Here is a 22,927-nt window from a genome sequence, read left to right as displayed (position 1 = left end):
ATTCAAATGTATAAAGCGATTTTTATAATCAAATCCATGTAGAAGTAAGCTTGGTTAAGATGAGCTTGTTCAGTCCCTAAACCTCGCCGCTAATCTCACCCACAGCAAAAAAAATAAAAAAATAAATATCAATCAAAAAGGAAATCTCCTAAGATCTCAGTAGTTTCTCCTAGACATCAATGAGATCAGATAGAAAGCACAAGTCTCCTGTTGCTCAAATGTGTCTTGTGACATAAGAGATCTCATAAGAGATTAGTGGAGATCTCAGTAAAGTCACTATCTCTCTCTCTCTCTCTCTCTCTCATATTTCCTTTATGTCTCATTCTTTCTCTCCTAAGGAATATTAGGAGAACATCATTGTATTTCCTGAGCCATTACAGACCAAGTTATGAGCAATAAAACTTACTCTGGGCAGCAACCAATCATCATCACTCAATAAACCTGCTGGAGAAACAGGTGGAGACAGAACTCAGTGGAGCTAAACTGTAGGCGGTGCCGCTTGCTCCCGTTGCTGCACGCACTCTGTACTTCATTAACACAGAAGGGTTTGTGTGGATCAATCTGTATTGGTTATAGTTTAGAAACCGCTGGATGTTATGGGAGGAGTCGGTGGGTAGTTCTTAAACTGGGAGCTTGTGTCTGATTGGTTCTGCTGGACATTGTGGGAGGAGTCATTATATTTCTGGTGTTTTAGCTGCTGTGAAAATTAAGCTTTAGATGATCAGCAGGGTTCTCTTGAGGAAAGGAGATAAAGAGATAAAGGGATGAATGGATGCATGGATGTATTCCCTCCATTTCTTCGTATTTTTGGTTTTTGTTTATTAAATGGTTTATTCGTATTTGTTTTTGTTTCCTTTCCTACAGTGTCGCCTCCAAGACCAAGTTCTTCGAGAATGCGTCCAGGCAGGCCGGAAGGTACCACTTTTCATTCTTCTCTCATTTGCATTCATGCAGCTCTGTGTCCCACTCTTATGGGAAGGCTTTACTCAATATGTTTGTAACATTGCAGTGAAAATTTGATTGCATTCAGTCAAAAATTAGTTCTGAGAATACAGGTCCCAGTGCAATGCCCGATGCTGTGGCATTGAGCATGCTGAACTTAGGCTCATGTACAGCTGATCCAGAGTTGTGCACACCTGGCCTCTTCTGATTTAGAAGGGTTCCCGTTCACTGGTTCACATGAAGAAGAAGATTGAGACAGAAGAAAGTGAAGAAAAATGTGATGAAAATGAAGAATACGAAGAAATATAAAACAGAGAAGAAGAAGGAGAAGTAGCAGTTGCTCCAGGGCACTTCAGCTGTGGATGTCGAGGAGGGAAGAGAAAGCGATGTTCCTTCTTGGTCCCGACCTCATTCTCCCTGCCGGCCCAGGGCATTGAACCAGCCACCTTCCGGGCCCAAGCCCACTAATCTCTGCCGTCCCTGGAGGTCCGAGTAATTAGGTGAAAGTGTAAACATGCAGAACACCTCTCTCTTGGGTTCTGAACCTCATTTATAACCTGTCAGACTCTGCAGCGCAGTTCCTGAATTGGACAGAACCAGGCGGTCGGAATATGGCTCTATAAATGGCATTCCCGCCATTATGTCTCTGAAAGGCGTTTGAGTCGAGGACCCCACGTCTGTGTAAGCTGCATGTCAATCCCTGTCAGTCCCACAGAATTCTCCGGGCAACAGAGCAGACTGGACCAGAACATGCATATCTGGGAGCCCAGAACCGGGGGCCAGATGTTGAGGGGCTGTGCTGGTGAGCAGGTGCTTGTGTAAGGTCTGCTGGAAACTCGTGGGAGGTTCGGAAACGCCAGGTCCCTGGCATGAAAGGTTCCCATGAAGTTACAATTCATCCAGTCCCCAGTTCTGAAATGTGTGTATGAATATTTGGAACGGTTCTGCAGGGTCATATTAGCCACCCGCGGTCAGAAGAGAGATTCCTAATCCTGTTCATTGCGTGTCCAGCTGTGCGTGGTCTTAAGACCTCTTAAAGCTTTCCATCAAAGCTGCTGAAGCCCGGAGAGAGTTTTATATGCTTTATGTTTTAAAGGTTGTGTTTTACTGCACCGCTGCATGAACACATTAATGAATTAGAGACCACTATAAAAGCAGGAGACCCCCGTTGTTTTGTCTGAATGAAGCTTAGAGACAAACCCCGGCTTTGTCTCATTCTTGCGTCTCAATTCCAAGAAGCAGCTGCTGCTTTTCTCTGGTTTTACTCAGGAGCCGATAAATCTCTCCTATTTTATTCCGGCGATCGCAAGATGCTGCCAGAAAAGAGGGAAGAGAAGAGAAAACTTTTACAGACATGTGCTGAGCACCAGGCGTTTGGAAGCGACGTTAACTTTATAAAGAACATATCCGCGCTTCTGCCACCGAGAAACACAGCAGCAGGAGCTTTACTCCACACACACTTACTTAAATACCCTGAGTGGGTCCCAGTGGGTCTGAAAGGATGTGGAGCGGAGAGTGTGTGAAACTGTCCACAGAGGCGTGAGTGTGTGAGTGACTAGGTGAGCGTGTGACAGGGTGAATGTGCGAATGTGTCCACAATTGTGCTTGTGTGAGTGACAGGGTGAGTGTGTGTGTAACCAGGTGAGCGTGTGACAGGGTGAGTGTGTATGTAACCAGGTGAGTGTGTGACAGGGTGAGTGTGTATGTAACCAGGTGAGCGTGTGACATGGTGAGTGTGTATGTAACCAGGTGAGTGTGTGACAGGGTGTGTGTGTATGTAACCAGGTGAGTGTGTGACAGGGTGAGTGTGTATGTAACCAGGTGAGTGTGTGACAGGGTGAGTGTGTATGTAACCAGGTGAGCGTGTGACATGGTGAGTGTGTATGTAACCAGGTGAGTGTGTGACAGGGTGTGTGTGTATGTAACCAGGTGAGTGTGTGACGGGGTGAGTGTGTATGTAACCAGGTGAGTGTGTGACAGGGTGAGTGTGTGTGTAACCAGGTGAGCGTGTGACAGGGTGAGTGTGTGAAACTGTCCAGAGGTGTAAGTGGCAGGGTGAGTGTGTGAAACTGTCCACAGGTGTGAGTGTGTGTGTGACTGGGTTAGTGTGTGAAACTGTCCACAGGTGTGAGTGTGTGTGTGACTGGGTTAGTGTGTGAAACTGTCCAAAGGTGTGAGTGTGTGTGTGTGTGTGACTGGGTTAGTGTGTGAAACTCTCCAGAGGTGTAAGTGGCAGGGTGAGTGTGTGAGTAACTAGATGAGCGTGTGACAGGGTTAGTGTGTGAAACTGTCCACAGGTGTGAGTGTGTGTGTGTGTGACTGGGTTAGTGTGTGAAACTGTCCACAGGTGTGAGTGTGTGTGTGTTTGTGACTGGGTTAGTGTGTGAAACTGTCCACAGGTGTGAGTGTGTGTGACTGGGTTAGTGTGTGAAACTGTCCACAGGTGTGAGTGTGTGTGTGTGACTGGGTTAGTGTGTGAAACTGTCCACAGGTGTGAGCGTGTGTGAAACTGTCCACAGGTGTGAGTGTGTGTGTGACTGGGTTAGTGTGTGAAACTGTCCACAGGTGTGAGCGTGTGTGTGACTGGGTTAGTGTGTGAAACTGTCCACAGGTGTGAGCGTGTGTGTGACTGGGTTAGTGTGTGAAACTGTCCACAGGTGTGAGTGTGTGTGTGTGTGTGTGTGTGACTGGGTTAGTGTGTGAAACTGTCCACAGGTGTGAGTGTGTGTGTGTGACTGGGTTAGTGTGTGAAACTGTCCACAGGTGTGAGTGTGTGTGTGACTGGGTTAGTGTGTGAAACTGTCCACAGGTGTGAGTGTGTGTGTGTGTGACTGGGTTAGTGTGTGAAACTGTCCAAAGGAGGTAGTGTGTGTGTGTGACAGGGTGAGTGTGTATGTAACCAGGTGAGTGTGTGACAGGGTGAGTGTGTATGTAACCAGGTGAGCGTGTGACATGGTGAGTGTGTATGTAACCAGGTGAGTGTGTGACAGGGTGAGTGTGTATGTAACCAGGTGAGTGTGTGACAGGGTGTGTGTGTATGTAACCAGGTGAGTGTGTGACAGGGTGAGTGTGTATGTAACCAGGTGAGTGTGTGACAGGGTGAGTGTGTGTGTAACCAGGTGAGCATGTGACAGGGTGAGTGTGTGAAACTGTCCAGAGGTGTAAGTGGCAGGGTGAGTGTGTGAAACTGTCCACAGGTGTGAGTGTGTGTGACTGGGTTAGTGTGTGAAACTGTCCACAGGTGTGAGTGTGTGTGTGACTGGGTTAGTGTGTGAAACTGTCCAAAGGTGTGAGTGTGTGTGTGTGTGTGACTGGGTTAGTGTGTGAAACTCTCCAGAGGTGTAAGTGGCAGGGTGAGTGTGTGAGTAACTAGATGAGCGTGTGACAGGGTTAGTGTGGGAAACTGTCCACAGGTGTGAGTGTGTGTGTGTGTGACTGGGTTAGTGTGTGAAACTGTCCACAGGTGTGAGTGTGTGTGTGTGTGACTGGGTTAGTGTGTGAAACTGTCCACAGATGTGAGTGTGTGTGTGTTTCGACTGGGTTAGTGTGTGAAACTGTCCACAGGTGTGAGTGTGTGTGACTGGGTTAGTGTGTGAAACTGTCCACAGGTGTGAGTGTGTGTGTGTGACTGGGTTAGTGTGTGAAACTGTCCACAGGTGTGAGCGTGTGTGAAACTGTCCACAGGTGTGAGTGTGTGTGTGTGACTGGGTTAGTGTGTGAAACTGTCCACAGGTGTGAGCGTGTGTGTGACTGGGTTAGTGTGTGAAACTGTCCACAGGTGTGAGCGTGTGTGTGACTGGGTTAGTGTGTGAAACTGTCCACAGGTGTGAGTGTGTGTGTGTGTGTGTGTGACTGGGTTAGTGTGTGAAACTGTCCACAGGTGTGAGTGTGTGTGTGTGACTGGGTTAGTGTGTGAAACTGTCCACAGGTGTGAGCGTGTGTGTGACTGGGTTAGTGTGTGAAACTGTCCACAGGTGTGAGTGTGTGTGTGTGTGACTGGGTTAGTGTGTGAAACTGTCCAAAGGAGGTAGTGTGTGTGTGTGACTGGGTTAGTGTGTGAAACTGTCCACAGGTGTGAGTGTGTGAGTAACGAGGTGAGCGTGTGACAGGTTGAGTGTGTGAAACTGTCCACAGGAGTATGTGTGTATGAGTGATAGGGTGAGTGTGTGAGTGATAGGGTGAGTGTGTGTGTGTGAAGAGTACAGTAAGGGAACAGCAGGAATGTGTTCCTTCTTGTTTTAAGGCAGAAACGAATCTAATGTCCAGTCGTAGGTGGTTCCCTAGCCACAAAATATCTGGACTCAGTTTAAGCCCTGAGCGGAAATCTCAGAACAGCCAAAGTCTCGGATCACAAGTCTCCAGACGTCCAGGAGAATGAGTGATGGTGGAGAAACCCTGAGATAAAAGAATGCCGTTCCACTTGGAGCCTTAAACGCATATAAGAGAGTCTTAAATGGGGTCCTGTAACAGTGGACCCTCTGCTTTTCTCTCTCGTCTCGCAGTGATGCCCCTTAATCGAGCTGATGAAGAGAAGACCTGCACTGCTCAAATGTTGCTCGTCAAGACAATGTCTTCCACATCCTCCAAAAAAATGAGCACCGTTGAGAAACAGCGGGGCTCTGTTTTTTGTTCAGCTGCAGATAAACAGGACTCGGACCAGCATGAGATGTCACTGAGATCTCCACTCAAATTCAAGTTGAGACACAGGGGACAATCTCTACCTGACCTCAGTGTCACCCAGGAGAAACTACAGTGATACTGAGGAGACACTAAGAAGATATTAAAGTGGACCTTCAGAGATTATAAGGAGATGTTACAGAGATATTAAGGAGACAAATAAAAGATATAAAGGAGGATCTGTAGAGACATGAAGGAGACACCAGAAAGATATTAAGGAGACACTCTGGCGATGTTTAGGAGGATTTATAGGGATATTTACAAAGAACTACAGAGATAATAACGATACACTTCAGAGCTTTTGAAAAGACACAGGAATATTACGTAGGAACTTCAGAGATATTAAAGAGACACTACAGAGATAATAAAAACAGCGTAATGGCTCGCGTATAAACATCAGAGTAAGGCTGACGGCTGTGGGACTCGTGTCCAGTCTGTTGCTCAGTGTTAACTTCAATATGAGCTTCAGGAGGGATCCTGGCTCTTCTCCAAAGAAGAGATAAATAATCAATGTCAAGGGTCTAGAGTGTGTGATGGCACAGACCCTGCGCTGCTGTTTTTCTTCAGCAGGACTCAGCCGTAATGAGACGGAACAGAGGGATAAAACAGGAATTAGACAGAGATGTGATCCAATCCCGTCTGGACTCCCAGTGTTTCCAGGAGGGCACTGGCTCAGAGGATCCTCCACTACTTGATTATCAAAACATTAATGTAAAATTGACCGCTTAAATAGAAGAACTGAAATAAAGGGTGGGCTCTTACTTTGACTTTGACACAGTGCAGATTACATCACACACACACACACACACACACACACACACACACACACACACAATGTTTAATGTTACTTACCTCTGCTGTTTATTATATTCCTCATTCAGCCCTTCCGGAGCTTCAGCTGGGAACGAACTTCCAAGATGAGGTACACACTCCTTAATATTAACATGACCAGTCAGCCTGTTGTTCTGCATACTTAGTTATCCCCATTCCCATGTTCCTCAACAGTCAGGACGCCTACAGAGCAGGTGTGATTTAGGTGGTGTATCATTCTCAGCGCTGCAGTGACGCTGATGTGGTGGTGGTGTGTTAGTGTGTGCTGTGTTGGTACAAGTGGATCAGACACAGCAGTGCTGCTGGAGTTTGTAAAGCCTGTGTCCACTCACTATCCACTTTGTGGGACAGTGTCCTGTGGGCACTTTCCATAGGACGCTGCCCACAGAATGCTGTTGTCTGGGTGTTGGATTTGGTTGGTGGACTATTATGGTGGACTACTATATAAATACTACAGTAGCACTGCTGTGTCTGATCCACCCCCAGCACAACACACACTAACACACCACCACATCAGTGTCATTGCAAATCATACCTGCTCTGTGTAGGAGAACAGGGGGAAAGTGGGGGTAAACAAGTATGAAAACAATTGGCGCAGGAACTGCGGGGGAATGTGAGAGATGTGTCTCCCACAAAATTAGAAACAGATGCATTTGTCCCCTCCAAAAAAAAAAAAAAAAAAAAATTACACCAGAGAGAGAAAAAATATGCTTTTATTTTGAAAGTGCGCCATTGAGGTTAATGCGTTTTGGCAGCTTATAGCTCGCTAGCTTATTGGAATCAGCTTATAGCTAGCTAATATTTTGGGTATAGGGTGGGCTTTGTCTAATATCCACCAGCACCCCACCCGCCCCCCCACCCCCGCACACACACACAAACACATAAAATATCAAACTCACTCATATGCCCTTGTGCAGAACAACATATTACGACACTACAGTCTGTAAACGAAAATGGTGTGGTCAGTGTTTCTGAACTGATGTCATGTTGTTTGTTCTTGTTTTCTCTCAGGTCTCTGATAGGAACGCATGTCATCGTCATCGTCGTCGTCATCATCTTTGTTGCTTCAATGTTGTTACCTGGTCCTGAACCCATCTTTCCTCTATCCATCTGAAAGGTCTTAGTCCACCCAGTCAGTCTCACCACGGACCACCCTGTGATATAAGTTTCCAGAGGTGTTTTCCTGGGCTTACAGCACTGTGCCAAAGTCTTAGACAATTTATCATTATTTGAAATCTTTTTTTCTTATCAGTAAACATTGTGCTTGTTTAAAATGCAATACAACAACATATCAAATGTGTCAGGAGAAAAATGAGATTTAAAAAGCTGTTTATCTGATCATTAAGAGTTTTCTTGCTCGAAATCAAACACACAAACAGAGCCCCTAATATCAGAATAAAACCAAACCCCATTGTTCTAGTGAGAGTGATGGTGTTGGTTTAACCCTTTCCAGATCTTTCCTCCTGACAGTCCAGTATTATTTGAGGGTATCATCCAGTTACTACTTTTTCAAGCATAAATTCTTGTACAGTGTTTATGTCTATCGTAAATATAGATTATAGAATTTTACACAAGCACCACTCTTACTGAAAAGTAAAATATATTTCAATAAAAATAATCTTAGGTTAGTCTTTTGCTCACTGCTGTCCCAGTGTTAAACTCAGCCACCTGTGTCTCAGTGGGAGACCCGCTGAGCATACTGTTGCTACTGTTTGGAAAGAACAGTGTTTGTATAGTGTTACCGATTGAATTTGAGGCTGAAATTGCGAACAGACATTTGGACCATAGACCGAGGACCACCTACTATAAGTGTCCACTCTCCAGGCCCTCCCTATCCCCCTCGTCTGATGCAAACACTAAGCGGGTTTGGCAGCCTTTGTGCCTGAGCGAACTCTATAGGGAAATTCTGTGTGTGTGTGTGTGTGTGTTTGTTTCTTAGTGTGTGTATGGTCAAGTCCAAGACTCAATAAATGGACGCCAGCACTTTCTCACTCTACGAGAATGGAAAATCTGAGTCAGGTTCACTTTGGACACTAGCCCCACCCCCCCTCCCTACCCCCCGACCTACTTAGACACTTATGCAAATCTGGCCACTTTCTCTGTAGCCAGAAGTTTTCAGACACCCTGCCTGTCTTCCCCTTCTCTGCAGGAGCAGTGTCTGCTCTTCTGGGAAGGTTTTACACTAGATGTCTGACCATGGCTGTGAGAATTTGATGGCATGAATAAGAGCACTGGTAACAAGAAGCAGGTGCTGCTCACAAAACACTATTCCCAGCTGATCTACGTGGAGATCCATCACAGCAGAGAATGATGGCTTCTTCACAGCCTTGTCCTGGTGGATGCTTTACCCCCTCCAGCGGACACTTGGTCATTATGAAAGCTAAAAAGTGGGTGCACCTTAACTTAATGTAGCTAAATCCACTAGTTATGAAAAACTGTCTACATACGTTTGGGCTCAGAAAGCACCTGCACTCCTGAAACAGGTGTAAACTCTAATGAAGCCCTGGGTTTCACTTGAATGAATGGAATCACGTTTATTTTGCTTCCTGGTGGTGAATGAAACGATGCGTCTTCCTCTAAAAGCTCCTCACAGGACAGTAAACGGTAGAAGACAGTGGACAGTGTTGTGTGAATGGAACCAGGCGTCCTTCTCTAAAAGCTCCTCACAGATAGTGAAGACAGTAAATTTTGGGGACAGTGGAGCTGAACGGAACCAGACGTTCTCCTCTAAAAGTGGTGGGGGGACACATGCCTTATGTCTGATCACAGTTTTTGGAGAAGGTGGTGGTGGTGTTTAAATGCATTCCTGGTGGTGGGGAACATAGAGGACACTATGAGGGACACACACTACTCTTCATCATAGTCATCATCATCACTCCATAGAGTCTCGGTTGACGATGGAGGTGGAGAGGGAACTAAATGCTGGGTGTGTGTTGGAAATTTGGAGACGCCTGGTTCTCTTCACCACCACTTTTCCCCACCCCATCCAGTGCATTTCGCACACAAGGAAATTCTGGGGATTTTATTTAGCTTTTTTTTGGGTTTAATTTCAATAAAACTGCATCTGCTTTAATAAACGGTGTTGATGCTTTGGTCAATGTGAAGCTAAAGTATGTGAAAATCCTTCGTCCTGGAAACATTTTATTTATTAAAATTTTTACCCTTAAATGTTTAAATTCTCATTACTAACTTCAAACCCCTTGCTGTAGCTGTATTTCCCATTTATTTTTGTAAAAAAATGATCCCTTCTGTGTTGTTGTGTTTTGCTTTGTAACATTAAAGCTTTGTGTTTTCTTTGAATGTACCACAAGAGAAATGCAACTTTTATTTTGAAAGGTTTGTCTGGTGTTTTTATTCTTGCTTTTAGTTAAAAAAAACTTTGTTTTCCATCCAATTTTTTTTTTATATATTTAAAAAATATATTCAAATTAATCTCTAATTATATGCTCATATTTCACCCATTCATTCATTCATTGTCTGTAACCCTTATCCAGTTCAGGGTCGTGGTGGGTCTGGAGCCTACCTGGAATCACTGGGCGCAAAGCAGGAACACACCCTGGAGTGGGCACCAGTCCATTACAGGACGACACACACTCACACACACACACACCTACAGACACTTTTGAGTCACCAATCCACCTACCAACGTGTTTTTGGACGAAACCCACGCAGACACAGAGAGAACACACCACACTCCTCACAGACAGTCACCCGGAGGAAACCCACGCAGACACAGGGAGAACACACCACACTCCTCACAGACAGTCACCCGGAGGAAACCCACGCAGACACAGGGAGAACACACCACACTCCTCACAGACAGTCACCCGGTCAAACCCACAACCTGTGTGTGACAGTGCCACTACCTGCTGTGCCACAATGCTGTCCATATTTCACTCAAGTTTTAAATTACATAAAAACTCGTAATTTTACCAAGACATCTTGGGCATTAATCTGGAGTGTGTTCTTCTAATCTTCTGAAAAGGCTTTACACTGAAACATTGCTGTGAGGATTGTATGGCATACTGCCTTCACAAAATCCTCTGAGATCAGCAGCTGGTGTTGATGACACCACTCCAACTCATCCCAGAGAAGCTCCCTCACTCCAGAGGATTATACCCTTCTAATATAAAATGTAATGCCACTCTATTATAATTATATATGCAGCAGCTCTATGTTGTAAAATAGAGATGACACACACAGTGGCCATACTGGAGGCAGCATAATGCAGTTGAACTGATGGAGCATTTCTTTTGGCCCATACATCACAGACTTCCACATCATGTGTGTGATTGATGTGACTGGAGACGTGGTACTTTAATTGTAGTTATATTTTTTATGAATAAAAAAATCCAGTGGCTAGATCTCAGATGGTTAAAAAATCACAATATTTAACCTTTGTTGATGAGGGAGAGAGATTTATTGGATTATTACGTACGGTGTCTCAGATAAATCCGCCAGAAATTAAAGTTCACAGTAATTATGAGTTTGTGTCTCTTCTTTTAGAAAGAAATAATGAACGGATCAGAGTCATAAACCTTTGAATAAACACAACTTCAAAAACGGCAGAGGAGAATATTGAACTTTTCTAATTGACCTTTGTTTTTTTGAGCTGAGACTTTTATTATGTTTTCTTTTTCCCCAGAATTTAATTACAGTCTTTTTTACTTCACAGAAGAAAATTATCACAAAAAGCACAAAGATGATTTTTTTTATTTTTTATTTTAATAAGTATGAAAAAAAAAGAGCAAAAATGTACAGAAAGCTATGTCCATTTCACATGTGACTTTTCTGGATGAAATGGATTGTCAAATTTACAAACAGGAATTTATCAGGGTTACATTATTCATTTTTTTATTTCATCATTATAATAATTTTAATAATAATAAAGCCAAACATTCTGCAAAAAAGTGCTGTTAAAAAAGGCTATAAACTTACAGTTTATACACACAACAAACCAGGACTCAAAAAACAAAATGAATTAAAAATTAATGATAATAAAAAAAGCCTTTGCTAAGAAATACTTTTTTTTAAAAATGTATCAGTATTTTTAACAGCCAATAGCAGGATATTCTCTTTAAAAAAGGGGATCAAATAGTGATTAATCTTACGCAAAGTTGTGCCAAGTTATGCAGTATTTACGTTTTACATCAACAACAACCAAAACAAAACAAACAAATTTTATCATAAATTCATGGCTTGTTTGCATACCCTCGATTTCACTTTTACAATCAATTTTTAACTATTCTGACTTTTAGCTTTGTTTTGTTTATATGCCAATTTCAGATCAATTAGCTTTTTTTCGAGGATTTAATCAAGCTTTAATTTTTAAAAGCACTTAAAATCAGGTAAACAACAGCACTTTACTAAAGTAAAATAAGTGCAGAAAACACCAGAGAAAAAGAGAAAAAACAATCATGTCGTCATTATTTAACCCTTCCCTATTGATTAAACCACCATTTAATGAGAACGTCTGGTTTCTTTAGAATCGTGGGCTGAGAGAAAGGCTCAGAAATCTGAATCTGAGACTAAATACGGATGGTTTGTTTGTTTGTTTGTTTGTTTGTACTGATTATTGCTGTTTTCCTGTTTTTGTTTGTTTTAAAAAAGTTTAATTCTAACATGCAGATTTTAAAGAGGAATTCTGCCCATCTTTACCAATTCCACAGTGGTGGTGAATGGAACCAGATATCAGAGCAGATTCATGCTTTTATAAGTTTCCTCAGGGCAAGTTATTACATGGAAATTTTTGGTCTAATGATCATTTATGATACAGAAGTGCATTCAAGTAAAAACTACTGATTTTTTTTTCCAGAAAACCTATATTTTAAAAAATGTATTAATTGTAGAAATCTAAAGGTGAAAATGTAGCCCCTTAAAAACTTAAAAACGGATGTTTCCCATTGTTCCCATCATTGTCATCACATCATATAAAACTCTTCAGATTCATGGAGCTCAGAATAAACGAATATTTTTTAAATTATATATATATATTATTGACGGTTTGTTCCATTCACCACCACTGTTAACAAAGAACAAGTTTCTCTGCAAACTAAAATCATGCAGAGTTCTCCTTTAACCTTTGCGTTTTTGGCAGAAAATGCACAATAAGGACAAAAAGACAGTCACATAAAAGCTAAAAACCTTTATTTTTATAAAACTGAAACTCATCAACGAGAGCTAATAGCTGAGATCAAACATCTTTGATTCTGTTTTTTATTAAGGCAATGAATCGAAGAGCAGAAAGCAGCGGAAAACCACAAAGAAGCTCAGGCACTACATAGACACTACATTAGCCTAGCGGAAGCGGCACACAAGGCTGCTGGCGAAGCTCTTTATTAATCTTTGCCGTTAGGTGGCGCTACCTTGGCGTAAAGAGGATTTTTACAAACTTTTTGTCCTCAAATCTGATCAAATATGAAGCAAAACTCTTTCTCAAAACATTCCACCATTTATTTATATTTTAGTCTGGTTTAAATAATTAGCATGCTAACAACATTAGCATTGTTCTGAGGAGAACGAGCGAGAGAAAGAGAAATGTTTTTTATTTATTCAGGGCTTTTTTCGCTGGTGGCTAAAAACAAAAGAGATAAATAAAAAGTTTCTAGCAATCTGTAATGAGCGCTCTCGGCCTGACGCTAAAATCTTAAAGAGCAGAGAAAGAGAAAGAGAGAGAGAGAGAGAGAGAGAGAGAGACTGTCAAACACAGAGAAAAGTCTTCCTCTGACAACTCCCCCATCCCCTCATTCCTCTTTCTTTCCTTCCTTCTCTTCTTCTCCGCTCGGCACATTCAAGCTGTCAGCGAGCGAAAGCGGCACAAACGAGCAGAGAGAGAGAGAGAGAGAGAGAAGGGGGGCAATCTACATACATCAGGCCCTGGCCATTATCCAGTCAAACGGGAAAAGGAGGCAGAAGGAGAGTCTGAGTTCTGCTGAGTTTCACACAGATTTCTGATGCGTCCCAATACGCTCGGTGCCTAAAGACGTGGAGGACGCAGCGTCAGAATCCACACAATCAAACTTAGCTCCACTGAGGCAGTGGTGTGCTTTCAAACTGGGACAGCTGCAAACAAAACCTCGTACCTCCCAAATGCAGGAGAATTAAAAAAAAAAGTGTTCCTAATTTTTAACATAAAAAATACGTCTTTTGGACGACAATCATAAGAGAAACACATTTCCTAATACTTTCATTACTTTCCTAATACTAAGAAGGTGAAGCTTATCCTGTCGTGTCCATCACAAAATGGCGCTTTGATTTCACACTGACTCTCGCGGCTGGCTGAAAGAGTTGTACGGAAAACTACAGAAGCGCTCTGGTGTTCACGTAGGCACACGATCGTTTACCTGCTGTTCGGACACAGCGTTAAGAATCTGGCTTAGCATTAGAGTTAAGGCTGATATTTCATGCTGGGTAGAAAACATGAGCTATATTTGGTACACATTTTCTTACGTGTACAAATAAGTTTTAAAATGTTTTTTGTAACGTATAGTTGTAATTTATAACTCAAAAAGCCTCTGCTCTTTTGTCATTTTATGGTGACTGTTTTGTAGTATTAAAATGACAACTGTCGTTTTGTTCAACTAAAGATAACGTAAAGTTTAAATAGTTTGAAAATGGTAAGTGAGAAGAATGTATTGATCGCTGCCTTCAATATGAGCTCCATCAGTAAAAGGTGCTGCAAAAGCATGTGATTAATTATTTCTGTTCTAGATAGTATCCAAAAGTATGTGTGAGTTTTGGTTTGGATTATATAAAGATTAGTGAACATTGTGATTTCAGTGTTATCCATCGTAAACATAGCATATTAATAATTCATTTTTAGATTATTTTTTAATAAAAAAGAAAATTATCATTAATAGTTCCCATAAAATGACAAAAGAGAATGTTTGAAATTTGAATTATGATTATACGTACATTAAATCAGACCAGGCTGATAATAAATTTACCCCCCACCACCACCACGAAAGGAAAAAAAAACTGTTTATAGATAACTGTGTAAAATCATTACAATTTTTCGATCATCTTTTAAATTCACGAGTCTCAATGATTAGCCCCACCGCCCCCCAACCACCCCCCCCCCCAAAAAAAACAAAACAAAACCAATTCCAGTCTAGAGTCAGTGTTAGCTTTAGCTTATTGACCATGGTTCTGCTTTCCCGCGGCGCTGGTTTATTTCTGAAAAACTTTGAGGTTTTTAACTCCCTTTATTTCCTTTAAAACAAAACAAACAAGAAAGCATTTTTATTTATTGCTTGTGCAGAAATGATGGCACTTGCAGTAAAAGGAGAACAGGAGGACAGTTACCACGGCGACGAGGAGAAAAACACATGGACGGAGTCTGAGATTGAAACATTAAATATTTACACTGATTTTATGTTTGTTCGACATCTTGTACTGCGCTTAGTTTTTTGCTTTAAACCAAAGCCATCTTTGAATATTTGACTTTAAACAAACAACAGATATTACCTTTTTAACATTAGCTAACCACAGCTAGCTGTTATTGTTATTTTGGCTGGTAACTGTAGTTAGCTTTTTGTATCGACTGTTAGCTGTTATTTTGTCGTTTTTGCCAATCACTAAACATTAGCATAGTGAAATTTGAGGGTTAAGACAAGCTGATGCAGGAAAAAGCAACATTGAAAGGCAAATTTAACATTTAAACCTTAAAAGTAAAGTTGTTTCGAAGAAATGTCCTTATTCAACTGCTTTGTTTTCTGTCTCTGATTTCACTGCCAATGATTTCTGGTTAAGTTTGAACAGTTTGAACAGTTTATTTGAGTCTTTTCTATTTCATTTCTTCTATTTTCTAACTTTACACCCGATAGGACATTTCCAGCAGGGGACGCAGTGCAACTGTTTCTCTTTTTTTTTTAAATCCCCAAAACTCCGCCTACGAAGAAAAGGCTAAAGCGGTGAGCGTTTGTCTGGAAGATTCACATCGAAGTGCAAGAAGTTTCTGCTACAAAAAGTCTAAACGTATACAGGCTTTTATTTTGAAAAAGTGTAAAAACGACTAACGAGCAAAACGGTAAAAGTTTTTCATGCAAAAGGAGTTTTTGTTTATGTAATTTTATTTCATTATTTTATTTTATCATAAGCAGCAAAAACGAATGATATGAGTCGAACAATTTGCACTTTTCTCACAACAACTGTTTACGTCTTTATTTACAAATAGCCGCCAGTTATGAGTTTAAAGAATGAATTAAATGAGTACATTTAAAGGGCCCATATCTTGGAAAAGCTCATAGTAAAATGTGCCATTTCCTGTCCAGGCCATATATGGAAATGGCTGCACAAATGTCCAATTAAATTTTTGTTATGTCATAATTCAACGGATTAGCCCCACCCCTTTAATCCTGAAGTTACAAGAAATGTTTCTGACTGTTTTTTGAATGAGGCACCATAGGCAGCCAACCAAAATAGAGCTTATTTACACATTCCAGTCTTAAAGGCACAGTAACATTTTGATTAGTTCTAAAGGATAAAAAAGTCAGGATGAATGTTAAAAAGTGGTGCTGAGACAATAAACATGTAGAGTATGGGCCCTTTATCGACTGATTTAAACAGAAATGTGTGTAAATATTTCACATCTGAATAGAAAACATTCACCTTTCAACAGTCATTACCCCCAACAGCTCCTTTAGCTTTAACCCCTACTGAATTATGCAGAGGTTTAGGACCCCAGATTAACACCCATGGTTTGTTGTTGTTCTCTGATTAATGTATAAAAATGTATGATTTGTCATTAAATTCATGGACTGTAGGGGAAATTTGATCAAATGTGGTCTAACATTCATCATAAATAGATATGCATGTGTGCTGTGTTTAATAATCAGTTATTTATTAATGTTCACAAAAATGTGTCCAAAATTTGCAGTATTCTTTTTTTAAGTTTACAGATAGAGGTGTCACTTAATCGGGGTGTAAAACATAAGCATAAATCAGTAGCAATCTTTCCACAGATAAACCACAGCATTAGATGCTGCTCTGTTATTCCAGCACAGTGTCCAGTACTGACCGTTTGTAAAGGACACTATATACCACACCACACTATACAACTAGGTAGCATTTAGTACTATACTGTATATATGTGTTGGATATTACCCAAAATACTATAGTGAACGGTTACAGAACCATAATTACTACACAATCTGGTTCAGTACTATTCCACATTGTTAGTACTAGGGTGGTCCTGAATGTCATTTTAGGGCTTCAGAGCTTTGGCCATAATAATCAGCAAATATTTGAATACTTGGGTGTGTGTAGTGGGGGATGGGGTGGTCTAATTTCAGGTACGAATTTTCAAAATGAACTTTGGCATTGCCAATCTTCCTTGTGAATGGGCACAATGTTTTAGTGCATTACACTGTTTTAGGCTTAATTTGTACAAGAACTTTTATATTGACAAGCCTGAATATGGGTGAAGTGGTGGGGAGGGATTCCCTCGAACAGAGTGCTGTTTTTACTGCTTGAGTTCTAGTGTAGTATACTATTAGTACACAATAGTACAATACAGTACAGTATAGTGTGGTAGGGTATAGGGCTGGAAATACTCTCCATACTCTCTGTTGAGGGGTGAATTCATGTTTGAAATGTGTTAGTACCTTTGTGTTTTAACGTTAATTGAATTATTTCAGAAAGTGTGTGTGTGTGTGTAACGCTGGACTTAAAGACCATGGTATGAGATGCAGAAGTGGATGAGTGTTGACGCTCATATTGACGTCGTTATAAAGACGAGCTGATTGTCGTTGTTTTGGTTAGCGAGTAGTTTTGGAGCTATAGCTTTGATCTGTTATTTCTTTATTTTTATTTAACATTTTTTTAATTAAAAGCAGTCTTTGAGCTGAACGTTTCCAAGCCGACAGAAATGCATAGAGTTAAATATTAAACTATACATAATAAACTGCGTAAACATAGCAGTGCTTTTATTTTGTCTTTAAGGGAAACTTCTAGTGCACATTCTGTCTCTTTCAGGGCTGCAGCTTTTCTTTCCAGGTAACATGATGTAGCTCTTCAGGCTCTTCAGGAATAAATGCTGCTAGAGGGGGAAAAAAAACCAGAAAGAGAGAAAGAAATAGAGAGAGGGAGAGAGAGAGAAGGTGCGGCTGAGACGACGGAGAGAGTGAGGGAGAGAGAGACACTATCAGCGTGAGAAAATGATCTGAAATTATCCCGGAGCTGAAGATAGACTGGTGTAATGATGTAATGGTCCTCCGCAGATTTCAGAGACATTTTTCAAAAAGAGAAGAAAAGAAGACGGGTGTGAAGGACAGAGAGCGAGCGAGTGAGCGAGAGAGATACAGAGAGAGAAAGAAAATTAAAGTATAAATGAGGATCTTTAAGTCTCACTGCGAAACCTCCAGAGAAAACTCCTGTGGCCCAAGGTGGAACAAGGTGGATTCACCCGGGTCAGGCAGGGTCCAGAATGCACACAGCCAATGTGGGTTTCACCAACATGGGCGTGGCTAGAGTAGGTGTGGTCACTTAGTCTGAGGGAGGCGGGTCTTGATGTCATTTGTGGACCTGCTTTATTGTCACATATGGAACTGGATCCCTTGTGGACTAGGCAGGGTCCAAAGAGGGTGTGGTCAATGTGGGCGTGGCTTGTGGAACTGTTTGCTGACACCTTTGTCGTGTTTGTTGTCAAAGAGTATGGGCTCTTTGTAGTTTGTGGTTCTGTGTAAGCTGTAGAACCGGATCAGTGTTACATGCAGGACAGGACTGGCTTTTTGTAAGCTGTGGGTTCAGATTGGTTATAGATGTGGAACTGGACCAGGCATCTGTTATGGAGGATTGGTTCTGTGTGAGATATGGAGCTGAGTTGTCATATCTTGTGGAACAGGATTGGGTCTGTGTAATATGTGGAACCGGATCAACGTTACTTGGGAAAATGACTGGCTCTGTGTAATTCCAGGACCTGTTACTAGAAGAGCAGCAGGATTGGTTTTGTGGATTTTCTGGCACCGGATGAGCATTGAGCTTTACTTGTGGAACAGGATTGGCTTGGCAAGGCCCGCAAGGATCTTTGGTACTTGGACCGAGACGATCTCGGCAATCATCTCCGGGAAGCTGACCTTAGTGGGCAGAGACTGTGCCTGGACAAATAGGTCAAAGGTGAACTGGTGGAGCTTCCTCACAATCTAAGATAGATAGATAGATAGATAGATAGAGAGAGAGAGAGAGAGAGAGAGAGAGAGAGAGAGAGAGAGAGAGAGAGAGAGAGAGAGAGAGAGAGAGACAGAGAGAGAGAGAGAGAGAAAGACCTTCATGAATCCTAATATTGCATTTTCCACCTTCACAAATATATGTTTGTGTGTTTGGTCTAAATATTTATCACATTGTGGGGACAAGGATCTGTACAGACTAGATGTCCTTATGGGGACAAAAATCATGTCCTCATAGTGTAAATAATTACATTTTAAGGTGAATATGTGTTAGGGTGTCCCCTTTAAACCATGGAGAGACAATGTGTGTGTGTGTGTGTGTGGGGGGGGGGGTTTACTGACTGGCTGCAGTGAGTCCATGAGTCGTGTTAATTGGTAAAAGCGCTGAGCGCAGTTATTCTTCCTCCCGTAATTAATCAGACGATCCAGTTCATTAATGTACGTCATACGCAGGTCATCAAACAACTTCTGACTCTTCAGACCTTCTACAGGAACTGGAGAGAAAAAGAGAAAGAGAGCGAGAGAGCATGAGTTAGTGGGTGAGAGAGAGAGAGAGAGAGAGAGAGAGAGAGAATAAATCTACAATCCTTCTACTCCCTCTTTTTTCAACTCCAGTGCAGTGTAACTATTGTTTAATTGTTATTTCTTCCATATTTTACCAAGATCTCTTAATATGTTCAACTTAGTAAATGTTTACTTTCCTCTTAAACATTTTTAAAATGTTGACTCAGGCTTTGACAGTGGCATCGTAACTAAATTGTCATGCCAATAAATCTTTTTTTAATTGAATTGAATTGAATTGACAAAGAGTGACTGAGAATCACTGAGAGGCAACAAGAGCTCAGGATCTGATTTGGGTTTTTGAGAGGTGCAGTGGGCATGGGCCTGAGGCTATGGAGGAGATGCAGACTCACTGATGCTAAAGAGGAGTAGGGCCTTCATACAGAGGAACTCCTCCTGCGTCACCTGCAGCATCACGAACTCCTGGGACAGGTGCTTCATCTGCACACAGTGTTCGTACATGTTGGAGATGTGCATCCTCCGGCTGAGAAAGAGGACACACACAAACAAACAAACACACACATAATAACAACAGGTTATTAGCATCATAGCAGAATGGAGAGCATCCCAAACCCATCAACTTTATCCCCTGCCTTCTCTGATGCGTGTCCTGCACCAGGGGCCCTTTCTAAGCTACGTACTGAGGCACACACAGTTTAGGGGCACTGCTGGAACCCTCTGTTCTCCAGTCTGACGAAGGGGCACAGTTGTGTCTGCTGTAAAAAGCCTGTTAAACATTAAATAGATTAAGTAATTTAACAGTAACGTAGACATTACTCTGCCATGAAGGAGAAATGAAGGACAAATGAACACTAAAGAAATTGTTATTCATTTTATCTTCTTTTTTTCGCAGAAGGATTTGTCATTAAAGCATTACACTACTAGTTGTATGTAGTGTATTACTGTTTATATGACAGAAACTTTTTTTTTTATTTGATTTTGATTTTTTATTTTAATTGCCTTTGTGTTTTTATGAACTTGACCAAACAACAACAAAAAGGAAACCATGCCTATGAAGAAAGATGACCATTGACGCCTTACACAATCAGGGCAAGACACAAAAGGTCATTGCTAAAGGCTGCTGTTCACAGAGCTCTGTGTCCAAGCTCATTAATAGAGAGACGAAAAGAAGGAAAAGATGTGGTAGAAAAACTGTACAGTCAATAGGGATAACCGCACCCTGGAGAGGATTGTGAAACACAACCCATTCAAAAATGTGTTGGAGATTCACAAAGACTGGACTGCAGCTGGAGTCAGTGCTTCAAGAACCACCACCACACAGATGTATGTAAGACATGGGTTTCAGCGTCGCATTCCTTGTGTCAAGCCACTCTTGAACAAGAGACAGAGTCAGAAGCATCTCGCTTCCAAAAAGAACTGGACTGCTGCTGAGTGGTCCACAGTTACTTTCTCTGATCAAAGTAAATTTTGCATTTCCTTTGGAAATCAAGGTCCCAGAGTCTGAAGGAGGAGAGGAAAGGCACAGAATCCACGTTGTTTGAGGTCCAGTGTAAAGTTTCCACAGTCAGTGATGGTTTGGGGTGCCATGTCATCTGCTGGTGTTGGTCCACTGTGTTTTCTGAAGTCCAAGGTCAATGCAGCCATCTACCAGGAAGTTTTAGAGCACTTCATGCTTCCTGCTGCTGACCAACTTTATGGAAATGCAGATTTCATTTTACAACAGGACTTTGCACCTGCACACAGTGCCAAAGCTACCAGTGCCTGGTTTAAGGACCATGGTATACTCCCTGTTCTTAATTGGCCAGCAAACTCACCTGACCTTATCCCCATAGAAAATCTAGGGGGTATTGTAAAGAGGGAGATGTAATACTCCAGACCCAACAATGCAGAAGAGCTGAAGGCCACTATCAGAGCAACCTGGGCTCTCATATAACACCTGAGCAGTTCCACAGACTGATCAACTCCACGCCTTGTTGCATTGCTTTTCATGTTCATATTTCTCAGTTGGCCAGCGTTTCAAAAAATCCTTAGTTGCATTGGTCTTAAGTAATATTCTAATTTTCTTAGACACTGTATTTGGGGTTTTCATTAGTTGTCAGTTATAATCATCAAATTTAAAGAAATCCATCCATTATCTGTAACCGCTTATCCAATTTAGGGTCGTGGGGGGTCCAGAGCCTACCTGGAATCATCGGGCGCAAGGCGGGAATACACCCTGGAGGGGACGCCAGTTCTTCACAGGGCAACATTTAAAGAAATAAACACTTGAAATATATCAGTCTGTGTGTAATGAATGTGTATAATATACAAGTTTAATAAATGAAATATATATATATATATAGGACTTGAGCAGTTATGTGGCATTTGAGTGATGTCGGAAAATGAGAATGTCCATTTTCCCACTTGTCTAGCTGATACTTGAGTTTACGTAATATGCATTTCAATCTCATTATGCATGTTTTCTGTAGATAAAAGTAAACTATTAAGATCAAATTTGAATGTGCACTTAAACAGACCAAACGCAATTAAAATTCTTTTTTACTGATCGTTTGCTCTTCATTTCTCGTCCATGGCAGGGTTACACCCACTTTAGTGCCCCTCTCAGTTCTGCGTACAAAACGTAGTCTAGAAACGCCCCTGATTTAAACCACACTATCCCACGACTGTCCATATTCCAGCCCCCACTACGTCCCCTTCACTATGTCCCTTCCTCCCTTCTCTCCCAAACACAGGATAAAGAAGTCCCTCCACTCATTCCTCCTGCAGCTCAGGATCCTAAAACTCTTCCCCCAGGGCCACAGCTGGAACTCCTCAGGCGGCACGTTACAAGTAGGATACTCTGCACTTTTATGAGCCCCACTAAGAGTCCTGTCTGCAGTTCTGAAGGAAGAAGTGGATCACAGATCTACCCACCACTTTCGAGCGGATGCACAGTAACTGTAAAAGCCACACTGAGCCCCTTTAACCAATCCACTTTCGCATAAATCATAGTGCTTCAAGAGACGGAACAAAAACAGCTCCACAGGGTCTGGACCGCCATAAAATACAAAGTCCTGAGCTTGCGTTTTATTGCCATCGCCGTCCACCTCGGACTGGATAATGATCCTGGCCCCAATCCTGTCCGCAGCCCCCCTTTCCACATGGATTGACGACAATGGCGTGGACCCCTCGCCACATGAAGGCCACACACACACCAGAGCGGGGCCACATGTCGCCGGAGGTCAAGGCTCGGGCTGCGCCTTGCTCACGCTCAGTTTGCCACAGCTACCACACTCTGTCTTGTCTCTGATAGAAGTGGGTTGCCAGATCTGTTCTGTGACATGTATCCCGCTGAGTATTTTTAATATGTGGATCACTGGTGATTTGTATTGGGACTGCAGTGCCCACACTCTGCCGGGGGACGCCCACATCTGCACACAGCTGGGGACCTTCGTTAGCACTGCTGGTTTAGGATTAGCACACCTCCAGCAAAACAACACATATGCTGCTGTATTAGTAAGAGATGAAAGGCAACCTCAGGAGATGTGCAGCAAGTGGCTCATAGCCAGCTGTTCACAGGTGTGTGTGTGTGTGTGTGAGAGAGAGAGCGCGAGAGAGTGTGAGTGAGAGAGAGAGAGAGAGAGAGAGAGAGAGAGAGAGAGAGAGACTAGGTGAGTGTTAATGTTTAGAATTAGTGGATGTTTTATGATTTTTCACACTGGGTTGCCATAAATTCACATAAAACCCCTCAAAGATAAACAGCACATGTTTTACGACTGCCCATTGTAATTCACACAAATTTACGAATCCTG

General features: G+C 42.0%; 2 protein-coding genes across 2 annotated transcripts in view; one reads left to right on the top strand and one right to left on the bottom strand.

The window, feature by feature from the left end:
- The window catches only part of ophn1 (oligophrenin 1), a 41,587-nt gene extending 31,842 nt beyond the window's left edge, over window positions 1-9,745 (top strand). The window contains exons 22-24 of the mRNA XM_066659442.1: window positions 865-915; window positions 6,501-6,541; window positions 7,462-9,745. Of these exons, the coding sequence (XP_066515539.1) occupies window positions 865-915; window positions 6,501-6,540 (91 nt within the window). The 3' untranslated portion in view covers window position 6,541; window positions 7,462-9,745. The remainder of the gene's footprint in view (window positions 1-864; window positions 916-6,500; window positions 6,542-7,461) is intronic.
- A 4,815-nt stretch (window positions 9,746-14,560) lies between these two features.
- Window positions 14,561-22,927, bottom strand: part of ar (androgen receptor) — a 19,145-nt gene continuing 10,778 nt past the window's right edge. Inside the window, exons 4-6 of the mRNA XM_066659432.1 lie at window positions 19,529-19,659; window positions 18,957-19,108; window positions 14,561-18,590 (exon numbers count right to left, since the gene is read on the bottom strand). Coding sequence (XP_066515529.1) covers window positions 18,432-18,590; window positions 18,957-19,108; window positions 19,529-19,659 — 442 coding nt within the window. The 3' untranslated portion in view covers window positions 14,561-18,431. The remainder of the gene's footprint in view (window positions 18,591-18,956; window positions 19,109-19,528; window positions 19,660-22,927) is intronic.

This window comes from Hoplias malabaricus, chromosome 2, assembly GCF_029633855.1.
Source record: "Hoplias malabaricus isolate fHopMal1 chromosome 2, fHopMal1.hap1, whole genome shotgun sequence".
Classification (NCBI taxonomy): Eukaryota; Metazoa; Chordata; class Actinopteri; order Characiformes; family Erythrinidae; genus Hoplias; species Hoplias malabaricus.
The sequence above is the reverse complement of the archived record's forward strand: the minus strand, read 5'-3'. Positions and strand labels throughout refer to the sequence as shown.